This window comes from Eleutherodactylus coqui, chromosome 3 (assembly GCF_035609145.1).
Source record: "Eleutherodactylus coqui strain aEleCoq1 chromosome 3, aEleCoq1.hap1, whole genome shotgun sequence".
In the NCBI taxonomy this organism is placed as follows: domain Eukaryota; kingdom Metazoa; phylum Chordata; class Amphibia; order Anura; family Eleutherodactylidae; genus Eleutherodactylus; species Eleutherodactylus coqui.
Genome location: NC_089839.1, coordinates 83,357,335 through 83,380,534, shown reverse-complemented (window position 1 = coordinate 83,380,534; position 23,200 = coordinate 83,357,335). Strand labels below are relative to the sequence as shown.

Genomic DNA, 23,200 nt, shown 5'->3' with positions numbered 1-23,200 from the left:
ATATGTCTGCTGTCCAAAAAAAGCGGTTTTTAAAATCACAATTGATTTAAAAAAAAAAAATCGTAATTTTTTTACTTCTGCTTTACTTTGATTCATTCAAACACTGTTGTGTCAAAATACGCAGTACACCCCTAGATTAATGCGCTAAGAGGTCTAGTTTCCAAAATGTGGGGGTCCTCCGCATTTTGGCCACTCAAGGGGTCTACAAGTGAGCAATGGGGCCTAAAACGCCTTCAAGCAAAATGTCTTATCTGAAAGCCACCGGCTGCTCCTTTCGGCTTTGGCCCCTTTGTGCATACGGACAGAAGATTAGGGCCACAATGGGTATGTTTCTGAACACAGGACAAACGGGGGTATGCATTTTGAGGTGTAAATCCTTATTTTCATGTGCACATGAGGAAAAAAACGTGTTTTTAAAAATGGCATATTTGCAAAAATATGAAATTTTATTTTTTCTACTCTAAATTGCATTAATTCCTGAAAAGAAACTGTGGGGTCAAAATACTCCTGACCTCTCCTCCCCCCCCCCCCCCCCCTCCTCAGTGAATACACTAAGGGGTGTAGTTTTGAAAATGGGGTCACTTGTGGGGGTCTCTATCATTCTGACACCTATGAGCCTTTGCAATGTTGGCTTGGTGTAGGAAAACAAAGTGTTCCTCAAAATGTTGATAAGTAATGTTAAATTTGTACGTCTCCTAAATGGTTAAAAAAACAAGAGTTTTTCAAATGTCCATCTAGAATAAAGTAAACTGATGGAAATATATATCTTAGCAAAAATTTGTACAATATGTTTGCACATATTTGTGTAATTACAGTTGAAAATGTGAAAAAATGACAATTTTGTTTTCAAAATTTTCCCAATACTGGCACTTTTAATAAATGTACACAAATTCTATGGGTCTATTTTTACCGGGAGAGACATTTCTGTGCGGGTCTCGCCGAGAGCCGCACAGAAATCGAGCATGCCGTGATTTGTTTTCCACGTGCATTTTCACGCGGACAAATCATGGCCGTCTGCATAGGATTGCGTTTTGTAATGCAATCCTATGCAGGTGTCCAGGGGTGGAAATTCTGTGGGAAAACCAGCCGCAGAATTTCCACCCGTGTGCAGGGGGCCTTTCTGTGTGATTGTAACGTTGATATAAGGAAGTGATTACAAATGCAAAAGGAGAATATATTGCTGAAATCTGACCACTAGAAGGGAGGCTCTAGTACCTTGTTGTACCGCCTCTAGCTTAGATACAAGATGTGATACAGAGGGGCATGGAGGCTCTAGTACCCTGTTGTACCGCCTCTAGCTTGGATACAAAATGGTATATAGGTGGGCATGGAGGCTCTAGTACCCTCTTGTACCATCTCTAGCTTGGATACAATATGGTATATAGGTGGGCATGGAGGCTCTAGTACCCTGTTGTACCGCCTCTAGCTTGGAACTAAGATGTGATACAGGTGGGCATGGAGACATACAGGTTCCATATGATATACTGCAAAAGATCTGTCTAAATCTGTGCCTTTAGATCGTGTAGTTGAATGGCTGTGATACATGTGTGGGTGATCGAGCGCTGGCTCTGATTGGCTGAGTGCCACTGCACTCAGCCAATCAGAGGCAGAACTTCCTGCAGGCAGGGTTTTTCAAAAGCCTGACCAGGAAGCTATGTCGGAGAACTTCAATCAAATGCCGAGGAGCTTCGGGAGATGTGCGCCGGAGCCGGACAGCACTTTGTAGATGATGTATTTTTTATTTTCAGGGTGCGACTTTGTAGCACCACAAAATCGTGATATTGCCATGAGAAAACGCAGTGATATCGCACAGATGTGATATAGCTATAATTTTCTCGCGTCGCCTGTGTGGAAGCAGCTTTAAAAAGTGAAAACCCAAATATATGTGTCTGCTCAGCTCGCCCTCCTCTATAATGTACTGCTCATTGGTTGGACTGCATGTACAACATGACAAGTTCCATCCTTTATGCTATTAAACCTTAAGATATAGCCCATGATGGATATGACCAGTATATAGGCTGGAGTGTTTCAGCTGTGCACCACTATTGCCCTCCGGGATTAGTTATACACCGTTGGCCGTTGACAGAGATGGTGCAGAATAGAGAATGATTGTTCCATTGTGCTCAGTCACCCAATTAATAGTGAGTGATCATCCTACTACACCAGCGGGGGCGTTACACCGTACATGTGACTGGATGAAAACACAATGTGGTAACGTGTGGTGTTGTGTTAGTAAGGAGCGATCCTCCAATCCGGACTCCAGAGGAGCGTTTTTCTACCACCTTCCGATTAATCCCCACCTATCCTCCGCACTCCGCGGGGAGATGAAAGCGGAGCAGAACTGCCGGTACTTGAGCAGCATGGTTGCCGGTAACTGGGATTATAATTGCTTGTTTTGCGTTGCTCATTGGATGCAGTTGGTATTAAAATAATTAAGATTATTCGGGTGCTTCATGTATATAGCGGTCAAGGACCGAGCCAGATCTTGTACTGTTAAATCTGGAAAGGATCGCCAAATATGCAACGCCTGTAGCGCTTTATAAAATCCCTTAATGACCGGCAAATTAATCATTTTAGTTCTTCTTTTTTTTTTTTTTGGTCCTGTAAATGCGTTGAGTATTACACAACTGAAATACACTTGCATCCATGTGCATGAATACGAAAGGGTGAAGTCTACTGTGGGTCCATGTAAAAATACATAAAACTCCAATTGCGTGTACCCTTAAATAGGACATGCATGTAAGATAATCGTCCACAATGTGGCACTTTGTCATCCATGGGTTTGTTCATATGAATGGTTCTACCTGCAACTTGAAAGATTCCAACTGCGGAATAGGAAGCCATTTTTGAGAGGAGGTAAAGTACTGGGCTTGTGCAAATTGACAAGTGATTGGTCAGATTTTGGCTAATTGTGTCTTACACTCGTATTTTTGGCTGACCATAGCCAAAAGCTTTCAGGCGATCCGTCTTTTTAATCAATTTATGTTCATGCTCAGCTTGAAGGGGTTGTCCGGGACTTTTACTACGGATGACCTATCGTCTGGTCATCAGCTGGTAGGTGAGGATCCCAAGCGGAAGAAGTATTGATGTATCCTGAGGAGAGGTCCTCAGTGGTAATGGTCCTGGACAACCCCTTTAACACTTGGCATGACTGTACTGTAATTACCTAGTAGTAGTTCCCTCAGTTGAAGTTGGACGTATGTCTCTTCTTTCTACCGGAGCCATGTAATTACCTGCAGCCTTGACCCTCTCATACAGGCAGAGCTCCTTAAGAAGTGTAATGAATGTCTTCATTCCAGATTATCAAAGTCCACTGCTGGATACTGCGGCTTTTGTTTCCACAAGTCCTAATTAAATGCCGCTGCTCACGTAATTATCAAGCCACTTAAATTGTGCATCCACTGAATTGCATTACACTGGGAGATTTTTTTCCCCCTCTTTAATCCCTCTATCCGCACTAATCCTCCTGATTGTAATGCCCTGTGAGCCTTTTGTTCTTGCTCTTAACATCCAATTTCACGTGCGTCCCCTGGGTATATAACAGTGAAAGGTTACATACAGGTTGCGTAATAATCTCTTTATTCACCTGAAGAGGATTGTATACGCTCCTGTAGCCATATTGCACCCTGTCTGATGTTAATCAGTTGATGTGAGGTCTGTAGCTCTCCTTCCATTTTTATCACAAGTCTCATTGGCTTTTTTTTTTAAATGCAGTATTTGGGTTAAGTCCCATCTACAAGCAAAGACCATCTTTCAAATGATTGAAAGATTGACAGTTTTAGTGATTGTTTTTCATAAAGTGTTAATGCACATTTATGTCTATTAGCACTTTATCAGCTTCATTTGCGGGTAAAAGGGCCTCTGGGAGCTGTTTGTATAGCACAGCACATTGTCTAAGTTTTGCACAGAGCTCCATTGTCCGGGCTGCCGGCAGAATACAATGTAATCTCCGTCTCCTATGCAGAATACCGCATGTGGTCCCTGTTATCTCTCTCTGGCTGAACAATGGATTTTAAGCTCCCCTTAAAATCATCATTCAGCCAAAGAGTTGAACGATAACACTTTAAACACAGCAATTTGCGCAAAACCCCCCTATTCTTCTGTGTATTTGCACACCAAAGGTCCCTATCAGTGGGAATGCATAAATGTGCATGCAGTCTGCAATGAGATGTGTAAACACTGCTTAATTGAGTGGGAAAAACCACATCTAGAACTCCATTAAGACTAATTGGCTATTTCAGTGCGACTTTGTTTGCCACGCACAAATGAACCTGCATTGTGGGCTTTAAAATTAAGGTAAAATACACCGACGCGCAACAAAGCCTGGTTCACTTCATAAAAACTCTGCACACATTTAAAGTCCAAGAATGTGTAAGGGCCCTCTTGCATTTCTCAAGAATCCCTAGCGCTAACGATGGTGTGTTGGTCAACACTTGTTCATAGCTGTTCACACATTGCCGAAGATCGCTGGTATGGGGGCGATCATATTGTGTGTCCCTCCACCCCCCAACACACATTGTTTATACCCAATTTGAACTCTACAAATAGTTTTTTTTTTAGACTTTCCTATTTTCTGCTGCCCTGCCGTTTACAGTTCACTTACAGGTCCTTCCAGTACTATACTGGCTAGGGCTTCTGCTCCCACACTTCCCATGCTGTCTTGCTTATCCTGCTGCAAGTCAGCATCTATATGCCCACTCCTCTGTTGCATACAGTAACGAGCAGTGTCCCCATGTCCCTGTTACTAGAGAAGCCAAATGCAGGACAACAGGCAGTGGATTGTAAAGGTGTTGAAAGGGAGGCACTTCAAATTTGATTTTCAGTGGTAAAACAAAATTGAATGCAAGTTTATTACAAGATTAGTGTCCATTTAAGGCGTAAGAACTGATTTGTGTTACATCTGGACAACCCAGTCATATTAGTAAGCACTGCTTGTATGAAATGTTGGTGAGGTTTTCTCCTCTCTACAGCTGACATCGGGTTATTAAAAGTGTGCCTTTTCTTTGAAGTTATGAAATTCAGCTTTTGCTAGTTATTACACTTTATCAGGTCACCTTATCGCATGTGTGATATGGTCTACTATGGACTTTTACCTGTTGTACCTACCATGTGTTATTTCGCCTTTTAAAGGCTGCAAAAGACAGTTTTACAAGTCAGAGCATTGTGGTTGTGCTTCGGCTCGGACATGAGCTTGGTGTGACTCCTGCATCTGATGCTTCAATGGGAAATGTATGTTTAGAATTTCTGTATCTTGGATGCAAATATAAAGTTATGAAAAATGGGGGTAAGTTGTATAGAAATGCCAGTCTTGGCTTACAGTCCATGGGAGGACGCTGCCCAATTTTGGATGGGTGTTGGCACTACATGGGTCTCTTCTGTCTAGTTCTATTACTCTGTTTGGACTTGGCTTATGTCCTCTTGGTCCAGAGGAACATCCCGCATGTCTATTGGACAATAGTTCTATGTAATACACTAATTCTCAATGCAGAGTTCAGATGTCAAGGCTGCGAACTACAGAGCTGGGAATAACTTTGTATCGTTGAGATTGTAATGCTTTGTGAGTACGTGTGAAGTGCAGAAGACTGTGAGATGCATGACCTTTTCGTGAAGGGGTTATAGAGACCTACCCGCCTGCCCAATGTAACCTTGAAGGATGCTGCCATGCGTCTGATGCCCAAGCAGTATCGGGCACTGGTCCTATTCAAATGCATTGGATCCATGCACAATATTAGTATGAGGATGGGGACTGATGGGAGAGACGGCGTTGCGTACATACTGTTGTGGAATGACTGTATGGGAAAAGTATTGGTGGGGATTCCTTTTTTTGGGAGGGGGGGGGTGTGACAGGACAAACCTCACTTGATATAGGTGGTTTATCAAAATTGACTATTGATTATTGGTGGGGTCTCATCACTTAGATCCTCACCGATCCTGAGAACGGCTCATGTTCCCCTCACCTTCTTACTGTGGGATCACTGCGCCGACCACAGTGAGGAGATTGAATGGAGTGACGGTCAAGCATGCATGGTGCCGATCCATTCATCTTCAGTGGACTGCCGGAGATAGCAGAGTATGTTTTGTATTCGACTATTTCCGTTAACCCCATTGAAATGGAGCGGCGCTAAGTATGTGCAACAGCTGCTGTTTACACTATCCATGTCCCTGTAGGTGGGTGCAATGATGGCAAGTGGGGGACACGGGTCCCCTGTCCTCATGATCGGTGGGAGGTCAGCGGTGAGAAATCCACCAATCAGACTTTTATCACCTATCTGCCAATGATTGTGGAGCCTTAGAGATCCAGATGGTAAAATACTTCTTATTGCATACCTGTAATAAGTGCCCTGCTAACAAGCCGGTTATTTAGGAGACGATCGCGCTGTAATTCCTGCACTTTGCTGGTGGCGAATGATGGCATAGTTGGGTTAACAATATTGGAATTCTGCTGTATTTTTTTGCCCTGTTCTCCGGTTCTCTGTCCTGATCACATTGACTGTTTGCATATTGTGGAAGCCGCTCGTCCCAGCGGAATCCAGAGTCTTAAGCGTAACGCGCTGCTATTTATGGCTGCTCTCCGAAGGATGGAAATAGTACTGTGACAGTGCTGGCGCTCCTGCCGGGGACAGCCTGGGGCTTCATCACAGGCTTCAACCCTGTTGGGGGTTTTAGTGTTGAGAATTTCCTTTGTATTCAGTGTTTTTAACTTTGTTGGACAAATAAGATACAACGTTTAAATATTTAAAACCCAGAAGAATATGACCATTTAACCCCTTAGTGACAGCCAATATGTGTTTTTACTGATCTCCCTAATGGGCTTTTAACCTGCACATACATCTTTTTGAGGCTGTAGCTTAGCTGAATACTGACAGCCAGGCTCCTGCTCTAACTGCCAAATTTGGAGAAATCTCAGATCATAGCAGTATTTAGGCCCCTTGCACACGGCGGGATTTCCCGCAGAATTTCCGCCCATGCCTGCCTGCATAGGATTGCATTACAAAACGCAATCCTATGCAGACGGCCGCGATTTGTCCATGTGAAAACACACGCGGGTAAACAAATTGCGGCATGTTCTATTTCTGTGCGAGTTTCGCAGAGGGCCGGAAAGAAATGTCACTTCCGGCGTGCTGGCTCCGCTCTGCGCATGCGCCGGCTGGGCGGCAGCCGGCACATCAGAGCCGGAGCAGGTGAGGGCTGCACTGGTCCCTGCAGAGACACGGGTCGGATCCTGTTGCGAGAATTCTCGCAGGGGATCCGACCTGGCCGTCTGCAGGCGGCCTAAAGCAGATACAGGAACTTGCGACCTTTTATCGCTCTTGCAGTTTGATATCCCATGGCATTACATCATACCGCGATCTGACAGGCATTCTAACAAGCCACGCCATTTTTTTAAAAAGCAACCCAAGTATTACTGTGTTCGTAATGACCCATATAAAGTACTTTATTTTTTACACATGGGGAACAGCTTGAAAATAATTTTAAAAACTAATGCCAGAATTGCCTTTTTTTTTCTTCTTTCAATCGCCTCCCAAAAGGCACAACAGAAAGCAATCCAAAAGTCACGTGTACCAATAAAACAAGACCTCGCAGAGCTCCGGTGCCGGAAAAATCTATCTAAAATGCGGTGATGCAGATTCAATAGTTTTACCTTTTACTACTTTTGCCCATAAAAATGTTTTTCTTGAAAAGAAGAAAAAAAAAAAAAAAAAAAAAAATCTATCTAAACTTGGTATGACAGTAATGATGTAACCGCCTTAAGGACTCGTACCCACTGGCGATAGAACTTCTGCGATATGAGAGTGAGTGAGTGAAAACGCATGATTATGAAACCAATGATTTTCCATGATTTCATTCCCATTTGCGATGTCTTCACTGAAGCCTCGCAGCGCTAAGAAAAAATCTGCGCCATTACCAATTGTTTTCAATGGGGTAAAATAATCCCCCTACCACAGCTGTGGCAGAGGTCCGCGATGCTATCTCATTGCTTTCAATGGGGCTGGCACTGCTGCCGCCCCATTGAAAGCAATGAGATGAAGGCATCCCCTGCAGCGATTATTTTCCAGGAGAGGGCTTGAAATATAGGCCCTACCCTGAAAATCATCCCTAGCTGTAAAAAATAAATAACTCTCCTAGAAGGGCAGTCTTCTGGTGGCCCGGGATTCGCTGAGCGCTGAAAGCAATGGGATAGAATGCTGGACCTCTGCCACAGCTGTAACAGGGGATTCCTTCGGGACCGCGAGGATGAAGGAATCCTCTGCCATAGCTGTCACAGCTGTCAGGGGAGCGTGATGTACTCCCCATGTTTTCTCAATGGGGCCAGCACTCCTGCTGCTGGCCCCAGTGAGAACAATGGGTGATGGCGAGCCTTGAGTGAAGATATCGCAAATGGGAATGAAACCATTGGTTTCACAATCACGCGTTTTCACTAACGCATCGCTGGAAAGTCTTATTGCCAGTGGGTATGAGCCCTAAATGAACACTGTAGGAAGTGCTGCAGAGCTTTAGGGGAGGTACAGGACTCCAACTAGAAGAATACCATAAGTTAGGTTTATGTCTTGTGTGAGAATTGAGGGCCTTATTTCTATCCGTTTTTTTTTTTCCCTGGAGGGTTATCCATCTTTAAAAAAAAAAAGTTTCATAATGTTTCGATAACGCCATGTATACTAGAAAGGCACCAAACCTGCTCATAGTGATGCCCACGAATATAACGTGGTACCCAAGCGCAGTTCTGGGGGCAGACAAAGGTTACTTTCTATGAACCTATCAAGTCCTTTTATATGAACCCAGAGATGAATGTTTGTAGAACGCCTTGTAAAGTTCTATTCTAGCATGTGATGTGTGGCCCCTGACACGTTATGAGCCTCATTACCTAATCCTGGCTCTTCTTTCTAGATAGCATTTCCAGTCTATTTCTGCCACCGGTGATATACTGTTTCCAGGGTCCGCGAGAGAGTTGGCTGCCGGACAAGAGAGTCGGTTTACTTGCTCGCTCTGCTAACTTGCTGCTCTATTTATATACACCTGTATACACATCTGGCCGCTTTGTCTCCAGCGCTGTCCGTCCGGGATGAGTAACTTTACTTCGGTAGAGGTTTTGTAGATTAGTTTTTTTTAGGCGGTTATATGAGGTTACATCACTGAACTCCTCCGATACAACTTGCCACATTCTTCTTTCCTTTTTCCTTAAACTTTATCAATTTAACAGAATAAAAAAATATATATCCTTTTTATCATTTGGATGTTACATTAAAAATCGGGGGGTTTTTTTGGTTTTTTTTTAAATTAGAGAACATTGCTTCCTATACAAAAATAGGTGTACCAGCAGAGTAACAAAGTGTCTTTGTGTCTCACCTGTAGGTTCTAACTTGTCCTCCTGTTCTCTTCCTGGCAGATGAAGACCAAGTGGAAGACATCCAGCTTAATTCCGAGAGCGATACGGAGTTGATGGACAAACCTCGCCCCATCCAGATTGTCCTGGCCCATGAAGACGACCATAACTTTGAGCTAGATGAAAAGGCCCTGGAGAGCATTTTGATGCAGGATCACATACGGGATATGAATGTTGTCGTTGTATCTGTAGCTGGGGCTTTTCGAAAAGGGAAATCTTTCTTGCTTGATTTTATGCTCCGGTTTATGTACAGTCAGGTAAAGTGACATTTTGTGATTGCTGGTAGTAAAATGATTATCGTAACATATTGTAAAACTTCGTCCTCCTTCAAACCTACTTGTAGAGAGTAACAAAATGAAGACTTGGCATTCAACACTGCACAGTCCATTAGTCTGAGGGAAATACGGAGGGACTCTCGCTGTGATCGTTCTTTTTTCAGCCTAACCTACTAAGGATAAGTGACTAATAGTTGAATGTCTGTGGTCTGCCGCTCGGCACCCCGTCGATCAGCTGATCTGACGCCCGTTGTCGGCACCACTATAAACCGGTACGACGCGAAAGAACCCTGTATAGTTGCCGTACTTGTAAATGCAGCTCTCATTAATATCAGGGAGAGCTGCACCTCCTGCAGTTGCAGGTGCTGTCCACTACACGGGTTGGAGCAGCAGTAGTTTCCGCTCCATACTCCAGTGTGTAGGGGGGCTGACAGTGGGTGCCAAATCAGCTGATCGCCTGGGGTCTCAAGTGTTGGACCCCAGTCGTTCAACTATTGATGACCTATTCCGAGGATAGATCAACAGTAGTTGACCCCTTTAACCCTTCTAGATTACTATATAGGCCGCCGTGTAGCTGTTCAGTCTCTGCTGCTTTCCTTCCTTCGCTGTGAATTTCATTATATTGGCTGACCTGGGCACCTGACACTAATTAAAGTTCTTTTGCCTTCTAGTCCTTCTCCACATTTCTATTGCCCGGTGTATTACTATGTAATGAGCAGTGGTGATATTTGTCATTTTGTATAAATATGAATGTGGATAAATGTAAGACTAATTGATCCTCTTCATTTATTAATCAGAATTAATAGATTGCAGTACAGATCTGAATCCTTCCAATAACTGTTACTGATGCCTTTCCTCTTCTCTTCGATTTCCAGAGCTGCACAAATTGGATTGGTGGAAGTTATGAGCCATTGACTGGTTTCACGTGGAGGGGAGGATGTGAGCGGGAGACCACCGGCATCCAGATCTGGAGTGAAGTTTTTGTTATTGAAAAGCCTGATGGAACAAAGGTAGTATGAAAGTTTTGTATGTGTTCTATTCCCCCCTGACCACATTACAGGAAGGGTGCCACCAAGTATCCGCCCTCATAACACTTTGGATTGTTCTCCAGTCAGGGACAGGAAATGCTAATCTACACTCATTGTCAAAAAAAATCAAGCATCAAGGAGTTGTCCAAGTGAAACTTTCTTTGTGTGATTTGTAAAGTTGATGCAAGTAAGTGATTACTATATCGGAGCAAAAGGGTCATTTATTGTGGAGAACTCCAACCCTTGAAGGAAGGCTCTAGTACCCTGTTGTACTGCCTCTAGCTTGGATACTAGATGTGATACAGGCAGGCATGGAGGGACTAGAACCCTGCTAGGCTGCCTCTAGCTTGGATACAAGATGTGATACGGGGGCATGGAGGCTCTAGAACTCTGCTGTACCACCTCTAGCTTAGATTTAAGATGTGATACGGGCTGGCATGGAGGCATACAGATTTCGTATGCCATCTTGCGGCATAAAAGTCCACATTTTTTGTAACTGAGCCTCTAGATCGTGCAAACTTGTAGGCTGCATAGCCAAGCATTATCCTGCTGGAAAATTCCTCTTGGAAGTCCCCATGAGAGGAACACATGTGGCTGCAGGATGCACTGCACAGATCGCTGAGCTGTCATTGTCCCTCATACCACTACTAGGGGTGACTGACTGTCGTATGCGATGAACCCCATACCATCACACTAGCAGGGGGCAGTGTGCTCCACAGCAAAGACAGGATTGAAGCGCTCACCCCAAGGTCTCCAGACACAAACACGGCTGTCGTCAGTGCCCAAACTAAACCTGGATTTGATACTGAAGACAATCCGCTTCCACTCTATAGCAGTCCAGTTTCATAATTCACGACACCACTGTAAACTGAGGTGACAGGGTGCCATGAGACCCAATGTCCTTCAGCCAAGCGCCTGGAAATGTTCCGACCTGTCTCTGGATGGCAGACAACGAAACAGTTGGCGCTGCTCGTGCTCATCAGACGATCTTCTCTACTGGTGGTCTGTTAAGGGCATCCCGGTTGCCTTGTGTGCCCTCACACATCCACTGGTCCCAACACCTCCTAACAGTCTGGTTAGAATGGCTGGTGGGGGACAGTTCGTCGATACGACCATCCAGCTTCTCACATCCCAATAATGCGCCCCTCTCAGACTCTAACTGGGTGACATCTCTTCTCTGCGTTGTAGAGGCGTCTAGTGGTCAACAAGCTCCACGCAAGCGGAAGAAGAGGTCACTACACACAAGGTGCCTCTGAGAGCCTATTTATGGGTGGGGTCCACTTTTAGGGTCTCAGGTGACAAGGCCGTTCATCTAATGACGCCACAACTCTAATCATTTGTATATTTGAGATGTAACTGCGTGCCGAGTTTTGCAATAAAACTTGGCTACTTCTAGGGGCTGGATTTTTTTATTTATTTATTTTTATAAAGAGTATTACTGTTTCCTGTGCTGCCTATTACTGTGACCCTAACATGAAATTAAGGGTGAGCTCAGAGCCCAGCTTGTGTACAGTGCACACTGCTATGGATAGTGAACTATTCATCGGTCATACATAAAGGCTTTCTTAAATATTTCTATTGTGGCTTCTATCTTACTGAAGAATATGTGGCTTTAGTCTTTTTTTTAAATTTAATTATTTATTTTTTGCTACACTTTTTCTGCATGTAAAATATACACCAATTGGAATGGCTTCTTCGTGTTATTTTACCTGTGCAATTTTGCAGTGTTTCACGCATCTCCTAGTGTATTTTGGGCGCATTTGCGTGTCCCTATTTACTTCTATGGAGACTTTTGCTGTGCAAATGCACAGGAAAGTAACGCATGATGCATTTTTTTTTTCTTTTGCACAACCAAAATGCACAGGAAAATCTGCATAAGTGAACTAACACAATGAAATAAATGGGTTCTATTCTCTGTGTATTGTGCATGCAAATATACCCATGTGAGCTGCAGCATATACCACTTTATGGGACAGCGTTTTCCCATCTCCAGTCTTCAACAGCCCCAACAGGTCATGTGTTCCGGATTTCCTTAGTATTTCACAGTTTTCTCTCTCTAGAATATCCTGAAAATATGATGTGTTGGAGATCCTTGAAGAGAGGAATTGGGAGCCGCTGGTATAGGCTATATAGTAGGATTTGTTGCTAACAGGCCTACATTGTGTTACTTTACCGTTTGTGGTGCATCTTCTACTATGCTATTTCTTACCACAGAAAAGGGTAGACTGATGTATACCCGCCTGACAGAAGGCAAGAAGGGGGAATGGATACATTTAGTATGTACGCCGGGGGCTTTTTCCGCCATATACGCCACCTGTAGGGCTAAACGCTATGTAAATGGAGCCTTGACTCAGTAGTTCACATCAGCATACAGGCTATTAGCAATCAACAGAGTTTATTTTCATTACCAGGCTCCCTGCTTTAATGACCGCGGCTTTAACTTGCATACCGTTTCCCTTTACAAACAAGTAATAGGAACTCCTCTTGGCAGCCGCTGAGTCACATTAAGAGCACATAGCTTAAATATTTCAGCCGGATTGCTGCAGCAGAAGGCTCCTCTTGCGCTGCCACACAGTGGCTGGACAGCAGAACTGCTGAGAACGTATGGATTGTTTAGGAGGAATTTGGCGTCTAGGCTTTTAGTTATGGCCATTCTACGCGGTACGAGAAGCTCACGATTCCTGTTTACCCGAATAAATGAGCTGGTGACGTCCTCACCAGCCCACTGGCACTCGGGCAGGGTGTTTCGGCTGCATGATCGGAAGTCCTCGGTCACTACTTGTTCCGTGTTTCACAGAGGAATGTGAAATGCTGAATGATGGGTGATGAAATGGCATAAGTGAGTCGGCGCTATTTTTATTTTTTTTCAGTTGAAACTAAATGATGAGCGACAACCACATGATTGCCGCAGTCGTTTGCCCGCATTTAGGCTGAACGGTTATCATTCAGTTTCGTTCGTTTGAACCATAATCTTTCCGGCTAACAGGGACATTACTCTTCCCACTCTTAGTGTCTTCAGTGACTTTGCTAGGTTTCAGCTTAAAGGGGTTGTCCATAATTAGAAAATCCTGGCTGTTTTTCAAGAAGCAACGCCGTTCCTGTCCGTGATTCGAGTATGATCTTGCAGCTTGGCTCTATTGAGCAGCGATGCCATGCAACCTGTGGACTTTTTAAAGAAGGCAGCTATGTTTTTCACACCCTAGAAAACAACTTTAGGTTTAGACTTTCTTATTGTAATCAACGGAGACTGAAAATCAGCATTTCCTAATGTCTTGAACCTCTTATCTCTCTTTTTTAATGTGGGTTTTCCTTCTCTTACCTCTTCTCACCAGATCGCGGTTATTCTCATGGACACTCAGGGAGCCTTTGACAGTCAATCAACGATTAAAGATTGTGCAACGGTTTTTGCCTTAAGCACAATGACCAGCTCTGTCCAGGTAGGAATGCCTTAATACTACGACTGGCTTCTCTTTAGAAAACTTGATAACTTTGTTTCAGCTAAAGCTGGTTAGAGATCAAAAATGGCCTTAAAGGGGACCTGCCACATTGAACATGCAGATCCATCTGCCAAAGAAGCCAAGCTGCTTGATGTATAGTTTTATGGGAAAAGATTCGGTATAGCTTGTAATATTTTAGAGCCCTGCTCATCCCTGAGTCCAGTAGGCGGTCCTTCCAGTGATTACCAGTCCTCTTGCTATGCATGAAGGCTGTCAGTCACTGATGGGATCTTCCATTGGACTGTTCAGCTCGATAGGGATGAAAAATGATAAATTGATCCACTTTAACAATAACTACTGCAGTCTACCTCGTGGTGTTCATGGAATTATAATGGAGGCATTCTGTTTTTAGGTTTATAATTTGTCACAGAACATTCAAGAAGACGATCTTCAGCACTTACAGGTAAATCTTCGGCACAAGTCATCAGTTTGACAGAATTACACTTATGTAATGAAGACGGGAGGTACAGTCTAGGCCATGTGCTCATGGAATTAGTAATGCACTGCTGTATGCAGAAGGTTGCAGTACCTGAAGAGTCCCGTTGCTGTCCCGTGCCCCTGCAGAGGCCTGCGGCTCACCCACTCCTGGGATCTTCCTTCTCCTGCCAGGCGCAGAGTGGAGCTGGCCTGTCACTTCTGACATTTCTGTGCGGGCCTCTGAGAGACCCGCACAGAAGTAAAACATTCCGCGATTTGTTTTCCGCGCGTGTTTTCACGCGAACAAATCACAGCTGTGTGCATAGGATTGTGTTTTACAATGCAATCCTATGCAAGCGGGCACGGGCGAAAATACTGCGGGAAATCCTGCTGCAGAATTTCTGCCCGTGTGCAGGGGGCCATAAGGTGCTTTTAGACAGAACTATTATCCGCTAAAGGGAGCGATGGTCATTCGCTTTTCGACCGTCCTTTTTATGCAGACATGAGTCATCGTCGGCTCGTTCAATTATTGTTTGGTATAGACGGCAATCGTTCAGTCTTTCACATTCGCTGTATAAGTGAATGAGAACGAATCTCATTTGAAGGAGCCAACTATGCATCCGTCTCTGAACAGTCTGCTCCAGCGAATGAGCTAGACGTCTACAAGGACCTTATCCAAGTCACTTTTTTCCAACTTCAGTAAATTTGCAGTGTTCGTTTTTATGAAGCTAAAATCTACCCATAGCACCTAGCTGGAGTCTCACATTATAAGGTCTTCTGTGATTTTTCTCTATATAATATTTTGTTTAATTTACATTTATGGAGTGTTAGGATCCAAAACCAGCTCTTTGGTTTCCACACTTTCCACATAGGTGCTCAATAAATGTTAAAGGGCCACTCCAGCAAAAAACACGTGTGTTTTTGGTTTTTTGTTTGTTTTTCAATTCCAATCACTTCCATGCCCTCTTATTAGACCCCATCTTAATAAGATTTGTTACTTTCAATCAATCCTATGATGCATCAGCACAGCATTAGTTAGGGCTATACCATTTTTGCCTGGAAGGGAGAACAGTTTAATTATTATCGCCTTCGATAGTCCCCTAAATAAGCTACAGACCAAAAGTATATAGTCAGGAGAATGAGCTGTGATCTCCTCTATTATATCTATGTGACCATCATCAGTAATCTAGATAGGAGATTCTGTGTTCACCTCTAGGCAGTTTATATTGTAGATCCATGTAACCGCATTACACAGACTGTGAAATTGAATAGAAAATGAATACATGACCACCAAGTAGATCTGAGTGGGACCATCTGGGGAAAAAGGGGCTGGGAGATTGACAGAAAAGAATAACCAACCAAGGTAACACTAGCTCATATCTACATAATGAATCAATTAAAAAATCACCGGAGTAGTCCTTTAACCTCTTCAGTGGTAGGTTTATTATTACCATGTCATGCCTCACAATTTGACAGTAGGTATTAGGACAGGGAACTCTCCGGGGCTTGCTGCACTGAGGATGCAGTAAAAACCCCGGAGGATTTCAGATGACAGCTCGGTGCTCTGCACATTTCAGCACTAGAGCTGTCCACGGAACTCTTACGGGGTTTAACTGCGCGGTCAGTGCAGCAAGCCCCGGAGATTTTTCGGGCGTGCCACTAAAGGGGTTAAATGAGAGGCCTGTGAGCTTGAAACACTACTTTTCTGGAATCCCCAAGGGAGACGTTTGACCATTCTCTGAATGCATCTTATTTTCCAGCTTTTTACAGAGTATGGACGTCTTGCAATGGAAGAAATCTACAAAAAACCCTTCCAGGTGAGGTACCGTAACAGGAGATGCGTCTGATATTTCTGCCCCCTTAGTTTGTACATGTATGTGGGTTATGGGGAAGTGAGTTGTAATCTAGCTATGTAGATACATGGGTAGTGAGAAATCCTAGCAGTAATGTACTGATGTTCTGATTCATGTGTTAGAAGAATACCTTGCCGGAAGCTTATTAGATAGATTACAGAAAGTCTCTTACTTTTCCAGCCTTACCTTTTTGTATTTGTGTATTTTTATTCCAGACCCTAATGTTTTTAATCAGAGACTGGAGCTATCCATATGAACACCCATATGGTTTAGAGGGTGGTAAAATGTTTTTGGAAAAACGGTTGCAGGTAAAAAGAGATGGTGTTTCATGTTGTAAATCCACTAATGAGAAGGTTCTACTTTTTTGTGTCTTCTCTGCTTTTATGTTAACTTTGCTTTCTACCACTGTCTAGATAGAATCCCTTCGCTTTTCTAACATTTAGTATTATAGTTTTTGGGGGGGTTGTGTCTTTTTCTTCTTAATTTCTGACTTTCCTCTCCCACTTTTTTTTTTTTTTTATTTATTTTTTCAAATCCTAACTTTTACTTATCCATCAGCGTAGAGGTCTGAGGGCTTGGGTTTTGCAAGACGACTTGTATTTTTCAATGGTACTATTAAATGTGCCATATAATGTATTAAAAAAACTTTTTTTTTATTTTAAAGTGGAATTTGAAAAACACCCGAAATTCTACCATCTTTAGGGGCTCTTATTTCTACAGTACACACTGCAGCAAAAATGACACAACTTTATTCTGTGGGTCAGTACGTTTACTATGATACCAAATTTACCTTTTTTTTTGCTTTTCCTTTTGCTGCACTACTTTTTTTAAAATTTTTCTTTTCCAAAGCCTAACTCTTTGCTGCCATCGTCTGACAGCCATACATTTTTTTTCTCACATTGGCATAATTGCGGGAGGGCCTCTTCTTCTTCTTCTTTTTTTTTTTTTTCCTCTGGACTTCCTGTAGTTTTCCTTTTGGTACCATTTTGGAGTACCTAAGATTTTTTTTTTGGATTTTTTTTTTTTAATCCATTTTTATTCTTGGTGACCGATGACCATAAAAGCGCAGTTCTGATGTGCAGTTCTTTTTTTTTTTTTTTTTTAATTGGCGTTCGTGTAGCGTAAATAATGCGTGACTTTTGATCAGACTTTTATGGTCGCAGTGATACCAAGTATGTTTTGATCCTTTTTTTTTGTTTTGTTTTACTGCCTTTTTTTTTTTTTACTGGTTTCTTGTTTTTTTGGGGGGGGGGGGGGGGGGTGGGTTTGTCCATATAGGGAAAATGAACGTGTGATCGTTTGATCGCTCCTGCAATATGATGTAATGCCATATTATTACACAATCTGACAGGTAATCTATCAAGCCATGCCTCAGGTATGGCTTGATAGGTAATCTGCAATAGCAGCCCTGGGAGCTTTCAGAAGTCCCCCGGGTGCCATGGCACTTCACAGCACCTCGCAGTCTCATTGCAGGGGGGGGTGTTTTGGAGGCCTGAACATTGAAGCGGGCATTTAAATGCAGCTGTCAGAATTGATGGTGGCATTTAAACTGTTAAGTGCTCTGATCAGAGCTGTTGTGGGTAGGTGTCAGCTGTAAGAAGCAGCCAGCACCCGCATTGTATTGATCGAAATACATACCCCGAACCCCCAGGACATAAATGTACGTCCTGTAGCATTAAGGGGTTACTGTCTCTATTGGAGCACAATATTAGTAACGGGGCTCATAGCCTTCCTCCTTATGTGGTGTGTATGTGAGAAGCGCACGTCCTCTAAGAAGCATGAAGCATTAAAGTTTCCCATTGTGCCCTGAAGGTAAAACAGAACCAACACGAGGAGCTGCAGAATGTCAGGAAGCATATACACTCTTGTTTTACAAATATCGGCTGTTTTCTTTTGCCTCATCCTGGTCTTAAAGTGGCAACCAATCCGTACTTTGATGGTAGATTAGTAGGTAAGTCTCTTACAGGTCATGCTATAGGCATCGGTGTTTGTAGTCTAACACTCAGTCCGATCTCATCGGGTTTATAACTTTTTAATGTGGATAATGATGCAATTTTTAAAACCAGACATAGATGACGAGTTCAAGAGGGAACTTCAGAACCTGGTCCCTTTGCTGCTCGCTCCCGAGAACTTGGTAGAAAAGGAAATTGGTGGTTCCAAGATGAATTGTCGCGATCTCCTTGAATATTTTAAAGTAAGTTACTGCACAGATTAATGGTGTCTTTATGGGATATTGAAGCTGCGTATTCAGTCTGTTAATGTTTTAGGCAAAGACTTTTCCTCAATTTACAGTACTGCGCAAAAGTTTAACACAGGTGTAGAAAAATGCTGCAAAGTAAGAATGCTTTTAAAAATAGAAGTCTTTGCATTTTGTTAACTGACAAAAAAAGTGACTGAGCAAAAGAGAAATCAAAGCGGTATTGGTGTGACCACCAGCATCAATGCTTCTAAGTATACTTGCACACAGTTTTTGAATGAATTGGGCAGGAAAGTTGTTCCAAGCACCTTGGAGAACTAGCCTCAGGGACAGGAAGCTGGATAAGTAAAAGTATATACCTAGACTTCTCGGGACCTGCCCTATGAGCGCCATAACTTAATTATGGTAGTTACAGGTAAAGAGGACCTCTCGTCTCTCCTGACCTGTCTGTTTTAGTAAACGCTGTTCACTATAATAACTTGCAGCATCTTTTCTTAGACCTTTTACGTTTTCGTTACTCAAATCTCAAGGAGGAACAACGTAAGTTGACAACTGGGTGTTACCAGTGGTGACGGTATCAGAATCGTTAGGGGGACACTGCTGAAACAAGGGGAAACTCTGCCCCCAGTTGTCCATCCATAAGTACCCAGGAGATATAACAGAGGAATGTCACAGCAGAGTTATGAGAAAATGATCTCATAGGCCATACATACATTTACTGAAGCGGAGCTATCGGGAGAGCTGACAGGTTCCCTTTAATAAAGGTGGTATTACTCGGCCAGTGACAACTCTGAAAATGAATGCAAACGTCCTTAAGCTAGATCGTAATTAAAAGTGGGAGGAGCCTGTTTGGTAATCGGTGTCTTTTCTGTACAGATCTGAGCACATCAGTCACATTACTGGTCTTTTATCAAAACTGTGTCCAGATTCCTTTTTAATATCCTCATTATATCCAATATGTTCAGATTTTAACAAATTGAGGCGGCAAGAGGTTCTAGAAGAACAAGATATGAAACCGGTCGGTCGCGGTTATAAATATTTTTGGAAGTGTATTGTATGCAGCCTATTGTGTTAGAAGAAATCACGTGCAGAACAATCAGTGATCACCAAGCTGGTGATTGAGCAGTATGCTGGCAGCTCACAGTTCATTTTGTTTTCGTGGAACGTGGCCAAAGCGGTGGTTGAAATGCAGTTTGCTTGCTTTACTCTATGCTTCATTACTCTTTATATTTCCCTAGGCATATATTAAGATCTACCAAGGAGAGGAGCTTCCTCACCCCAAGTCTATGCTGCAGGTATGAATCTGGAAGTTCACTTTTATTCTTGCTGAATAAAAAAAAAGATGGCGTCACTTGAATATGGGTCGTTTTTTTTCTTCCCCCTGCAGGCAACAGCAGAAGCCAATAACCTTGCAGCTGTCGCTGGAGCTAAAGACACCTACAGCAAACACATGGAGCAGGTAAGGGTCAACACTGCAAATGGATAGATTTCTAAGTGCCGCTCTCCTTCTTTTTCTTGACAAAACAGTCTGAAATAGTCCGTTCTGATTCATCGGAAGTATCTATTTTTATTCAATATTTGTAAGAAAGTAGTTGTAGCTACTCCCCGTTTCTGTGTGTTTGGCACTGACTGAAAATGTTCTACTTTCCAACAGATATGTGGAGGAGACAAGCCATACATTGCCCCAGCGGATCTGGAAAGAAAGCACTTGGACGTGAAGGAAACCTGTGTCAAGCAGTTCCGCTCGGTGAAGAAGATGGGCGGAGAAGAGTTTTGTCGGCGCTACCAGGAACAGCTGGAGGCAGAGATAGAAGAATCCTATGCAAACTTCATGAAACACAATGATGGCAAAAACATCTTCTATGCTGCTCGCACCCCCGCCACCTTGTTCGCTGTCATGTTTGCAATGTACATTATCTCAGGGCTGACTGGTTTCATTGGCCTGAACTCTATAGCGAACATTTGTAATCTGATCATGGGATTAGCACTACTGTCCTTCTGCACCTGGGCTTATGTGAAGTACTCTGGAGAGTTTCGGGATTTGGGAACCTTAATAGATCAAATTGCTGAAATAATTTGGGAACAGGTTGGTATCCTCAGCCAAGTTGCTTTGTGTACTTATTCCGTTGGTTCTGTCTCTGGGTCTTTAGGTGGGTCATATGTCTCTTCTAGGAGGAAATCTGTTTAAGGCCACTTTCACATGGCAGCATTTTGCATCAGTATTTGTAAGTCAAAACCTGGAAACTACAAATCGAAGAGATGCAAATTCTTCCATTTATACTTTTCTCCATTCCTGGCTTTGGCTTACAAATGGTGATGCAAAATACTGCTGTGTGAAAGTGGCCTGAAATGTCGTCTTTTTTTTTTTTTGTCTAGACATATGAGATGGTATTTGGCAGACCGCCATCTCCTTTGCCTACGATAATTTGAACTCTTCATTAAATAACATGCACTGAATTTTCTTTTCAAAAACCTCCATATTTTGACAACAATGCATCTGTTACTGCATTTGGGGTGCTTTCACACCTGTGCCAGCGGTTGTTCCACGTTCCCGCTCCATTCAGGGGGCAGGAAGGGGGAATCCCTGAGTCGAGCAGCTCTGAATGGACCCCATTGACAATAATAGGATCCATTCAGTTTCTGCTCAGGGTTTTGGATGGAATCAAAAGCGCTGCATGCAATACCTTTTTCTTTTAGTAGTTTTGAGCTTGATCTGCGGTGGAACATCTAACCAGAGGTTCCAATCAGATGTGAAACGGCCTTATTCTGCCTTTTGGTGGGCGCTAATGAACCGAACAGTGGCTCGGGTCGGAAATGCTGAAAAATAATAATCCCTACTGCCATCTAGTGTTTGTATTTTAAAAGAGAAGAACTCTGGTCTGTCTTCTTGTGGTGATACACTACCACTCCTCTTTGCTGATCATGCCATTGTTCGTAATTTAGCATCATACTGTATCTTGAGAGCACTTAAATTTGATTTAAAGGGGTTGTCCAATTTTAAATATCCAATTTGCCAGTGGGAAGGAGTTATAAAATCGTACTTTCCTAGTAAACTGCCCGCTGCTCTAACTCTGCCGCTCCCGTCCTCCATGAAGTCTTGGTTTACACTGGCTGCAGCTATTACTTGCCCATATGACCGTTGCAGCCAATATCTCACCTGTGACGTCCTCTACACAATGCTGGGCTTTTCAACTACTAACCCTTGTGTCCTCATTGGAGCCAGAGAAAAGGGGTTGTCCCACAAAAGAACGAATCTCCTATCTATAGATGGGGAATAAGTATCTAGGCGTTGGGGGTGACTGGGACTCCTAGCTTTCTGAGAACAGGACTACTGAGTGTCCGTAAATGACTTGAGTGGTGGTCATACGTATTCACTACCGCTCCATTTATTTCTATGGGACTTGCAGAGAAGGCCAAGCACTAGTACTCTATCTCTGGCAGTCCCATGGAAATCAAGCAGCAATATGCATGTATGACTATCATTCTAGTCATTTGGTGAGACTCCTGTTAGTGGTTGTTCCTTCATTGATCAGATGCTTAGCCACAATCCATGTTCTTTGTGGAACAACCCCTGGAAGACTCCGGAGTACAAACTGGTGTAACTGAGGTGCTATTCTAGAATCTACAGGCGATGGAGCTGGGGATGGGCACGATTGCTGCCAAGCGGCTCTGTCACTTCTCTGCCGTTAGCACTACACCAATCCCACATCTCATATACTGCAGAACAACCTTGGCCTTTATGGCATTTGGCTTTTACAACAGTCTCTCGTGTGACTTAGTTCCTCAACCAAAAGACATGGAGCTTAAACCAGACGAGAACTAAACTATTCCCTTTCTAATTGTCCTATTGGTCTGATTTCTTAAACAGTTTGGTGTACATGATCAGCGAGTCTGTAGCCGACCAGATCCTATTCTACACTGAACTATGAGAATGAGCTTGAGAGATTCACGCTTGATGGGATAGAAAATTTGTAATAAGTGATACAGAATATGCGTGTGAGATGTAGATGGCCAAGTGCGACGGTGGCGGAATCGCAAAGAGCACCCACAGTGAAAGCCACTGTGTTGGAGTACCTGCACTCCAACCCATCTCATTACTGTCACAGCATCAGCGGGAACAGCAGGATGCCAGGAAATATAAAGTTATAGGATCAAATTAAAGAAGATTGGATTGAGGGAGGATTTGGGGTGGTTTCACACCTGTGTCGGGGGTTCCACTTTCCTGCTTTATTCAGGGAGCAAGAAAGGGGAATCTCCATGGCCAAACGGTTGCAGAACGTTTCCGCTCAGCTGCCCGGCATTTTAGACTGAAGAGAAAATGCTTTTTTTTCTGTTTTGAGCCGTATCTGTGGCAGACCCTCCGCCCAGAGGTTCCAACGTTATAGGAATTTGATTGTTTTCTGTGTTTAATATTACTTTTGAAGGACTTGGAAATTGTGTATAATTTACAGACTAGGCAGATTAACCCAACATCGTCTCTCCTCCACACTTAATCTTCTATGTCTTCTGCGTCTACCCTTATATTTCATCTACCCCTTCATATTTCTTCTG

The 23,200-nt window shown here is 43.2% G+C and overlaps 1 protein-coding gene across 3 annotated transcripts in view; it reads left to right on the top strand.

Moving 5' to 3' along the window:
- Positions 1 to 23,200, top strand: part of ATL2 (atlastin GTPase 2) — a 46,400-nt gene that overhangs the window by 18,881 nt on the left and 4,319 nt on the right. For 2 of the 3 annotated variants that reach the window (XM_066595804.1, XM_066595807.1), the window contains exons 2-12: positions 9,386 to 9,639; positions 10,533 to 10,667; positions 14,018 to 14,122; positions 14,535 to 14,585; positions 16,360 to 16,416; positions 16,668 to 16,760; positions 18,265 to 18,403; positions 18,519 to 18,646; positions 19,888 to 19,944; positions 20,037 to 20,108; positions 20,304 to 20,735. In XM_066595804.1, the coding sequence (XP_066451901.1) occupies positions 9,386 to 9,639; positions 10,533 to 10,667; positions 14,018 to 14,122; positions 14,535 to 14,585; positions 16,360 to 16,416; positions 16,668 to 16,760; positions 18,265 to 18,403; positions 18,519 to 18,646; positions 19,888 to 19,944; positions 20,037 to 20,108; positions 20,304 to 20,735 (1,523 nt within the window). Of the gene's footprint in view, positions 1 to 9,351; positions 9,640 to 10,532; positions 10,668 to 14,017; positions 14,123 to 14,534; positions 14,586 to 16,359; positions 16,417 to 16,667; positions 16,761 to 18,264; positions 18,404 to 18,518; positions 18,647 to 19,887; positions 19,945 to 20,036; positions 20,109 to 20,303; positions 20,736 to 23,200 lie in introns of all 3 variants that reach the window. The other variant, XM_066595806.1, reaches the window with a different exon arrangement.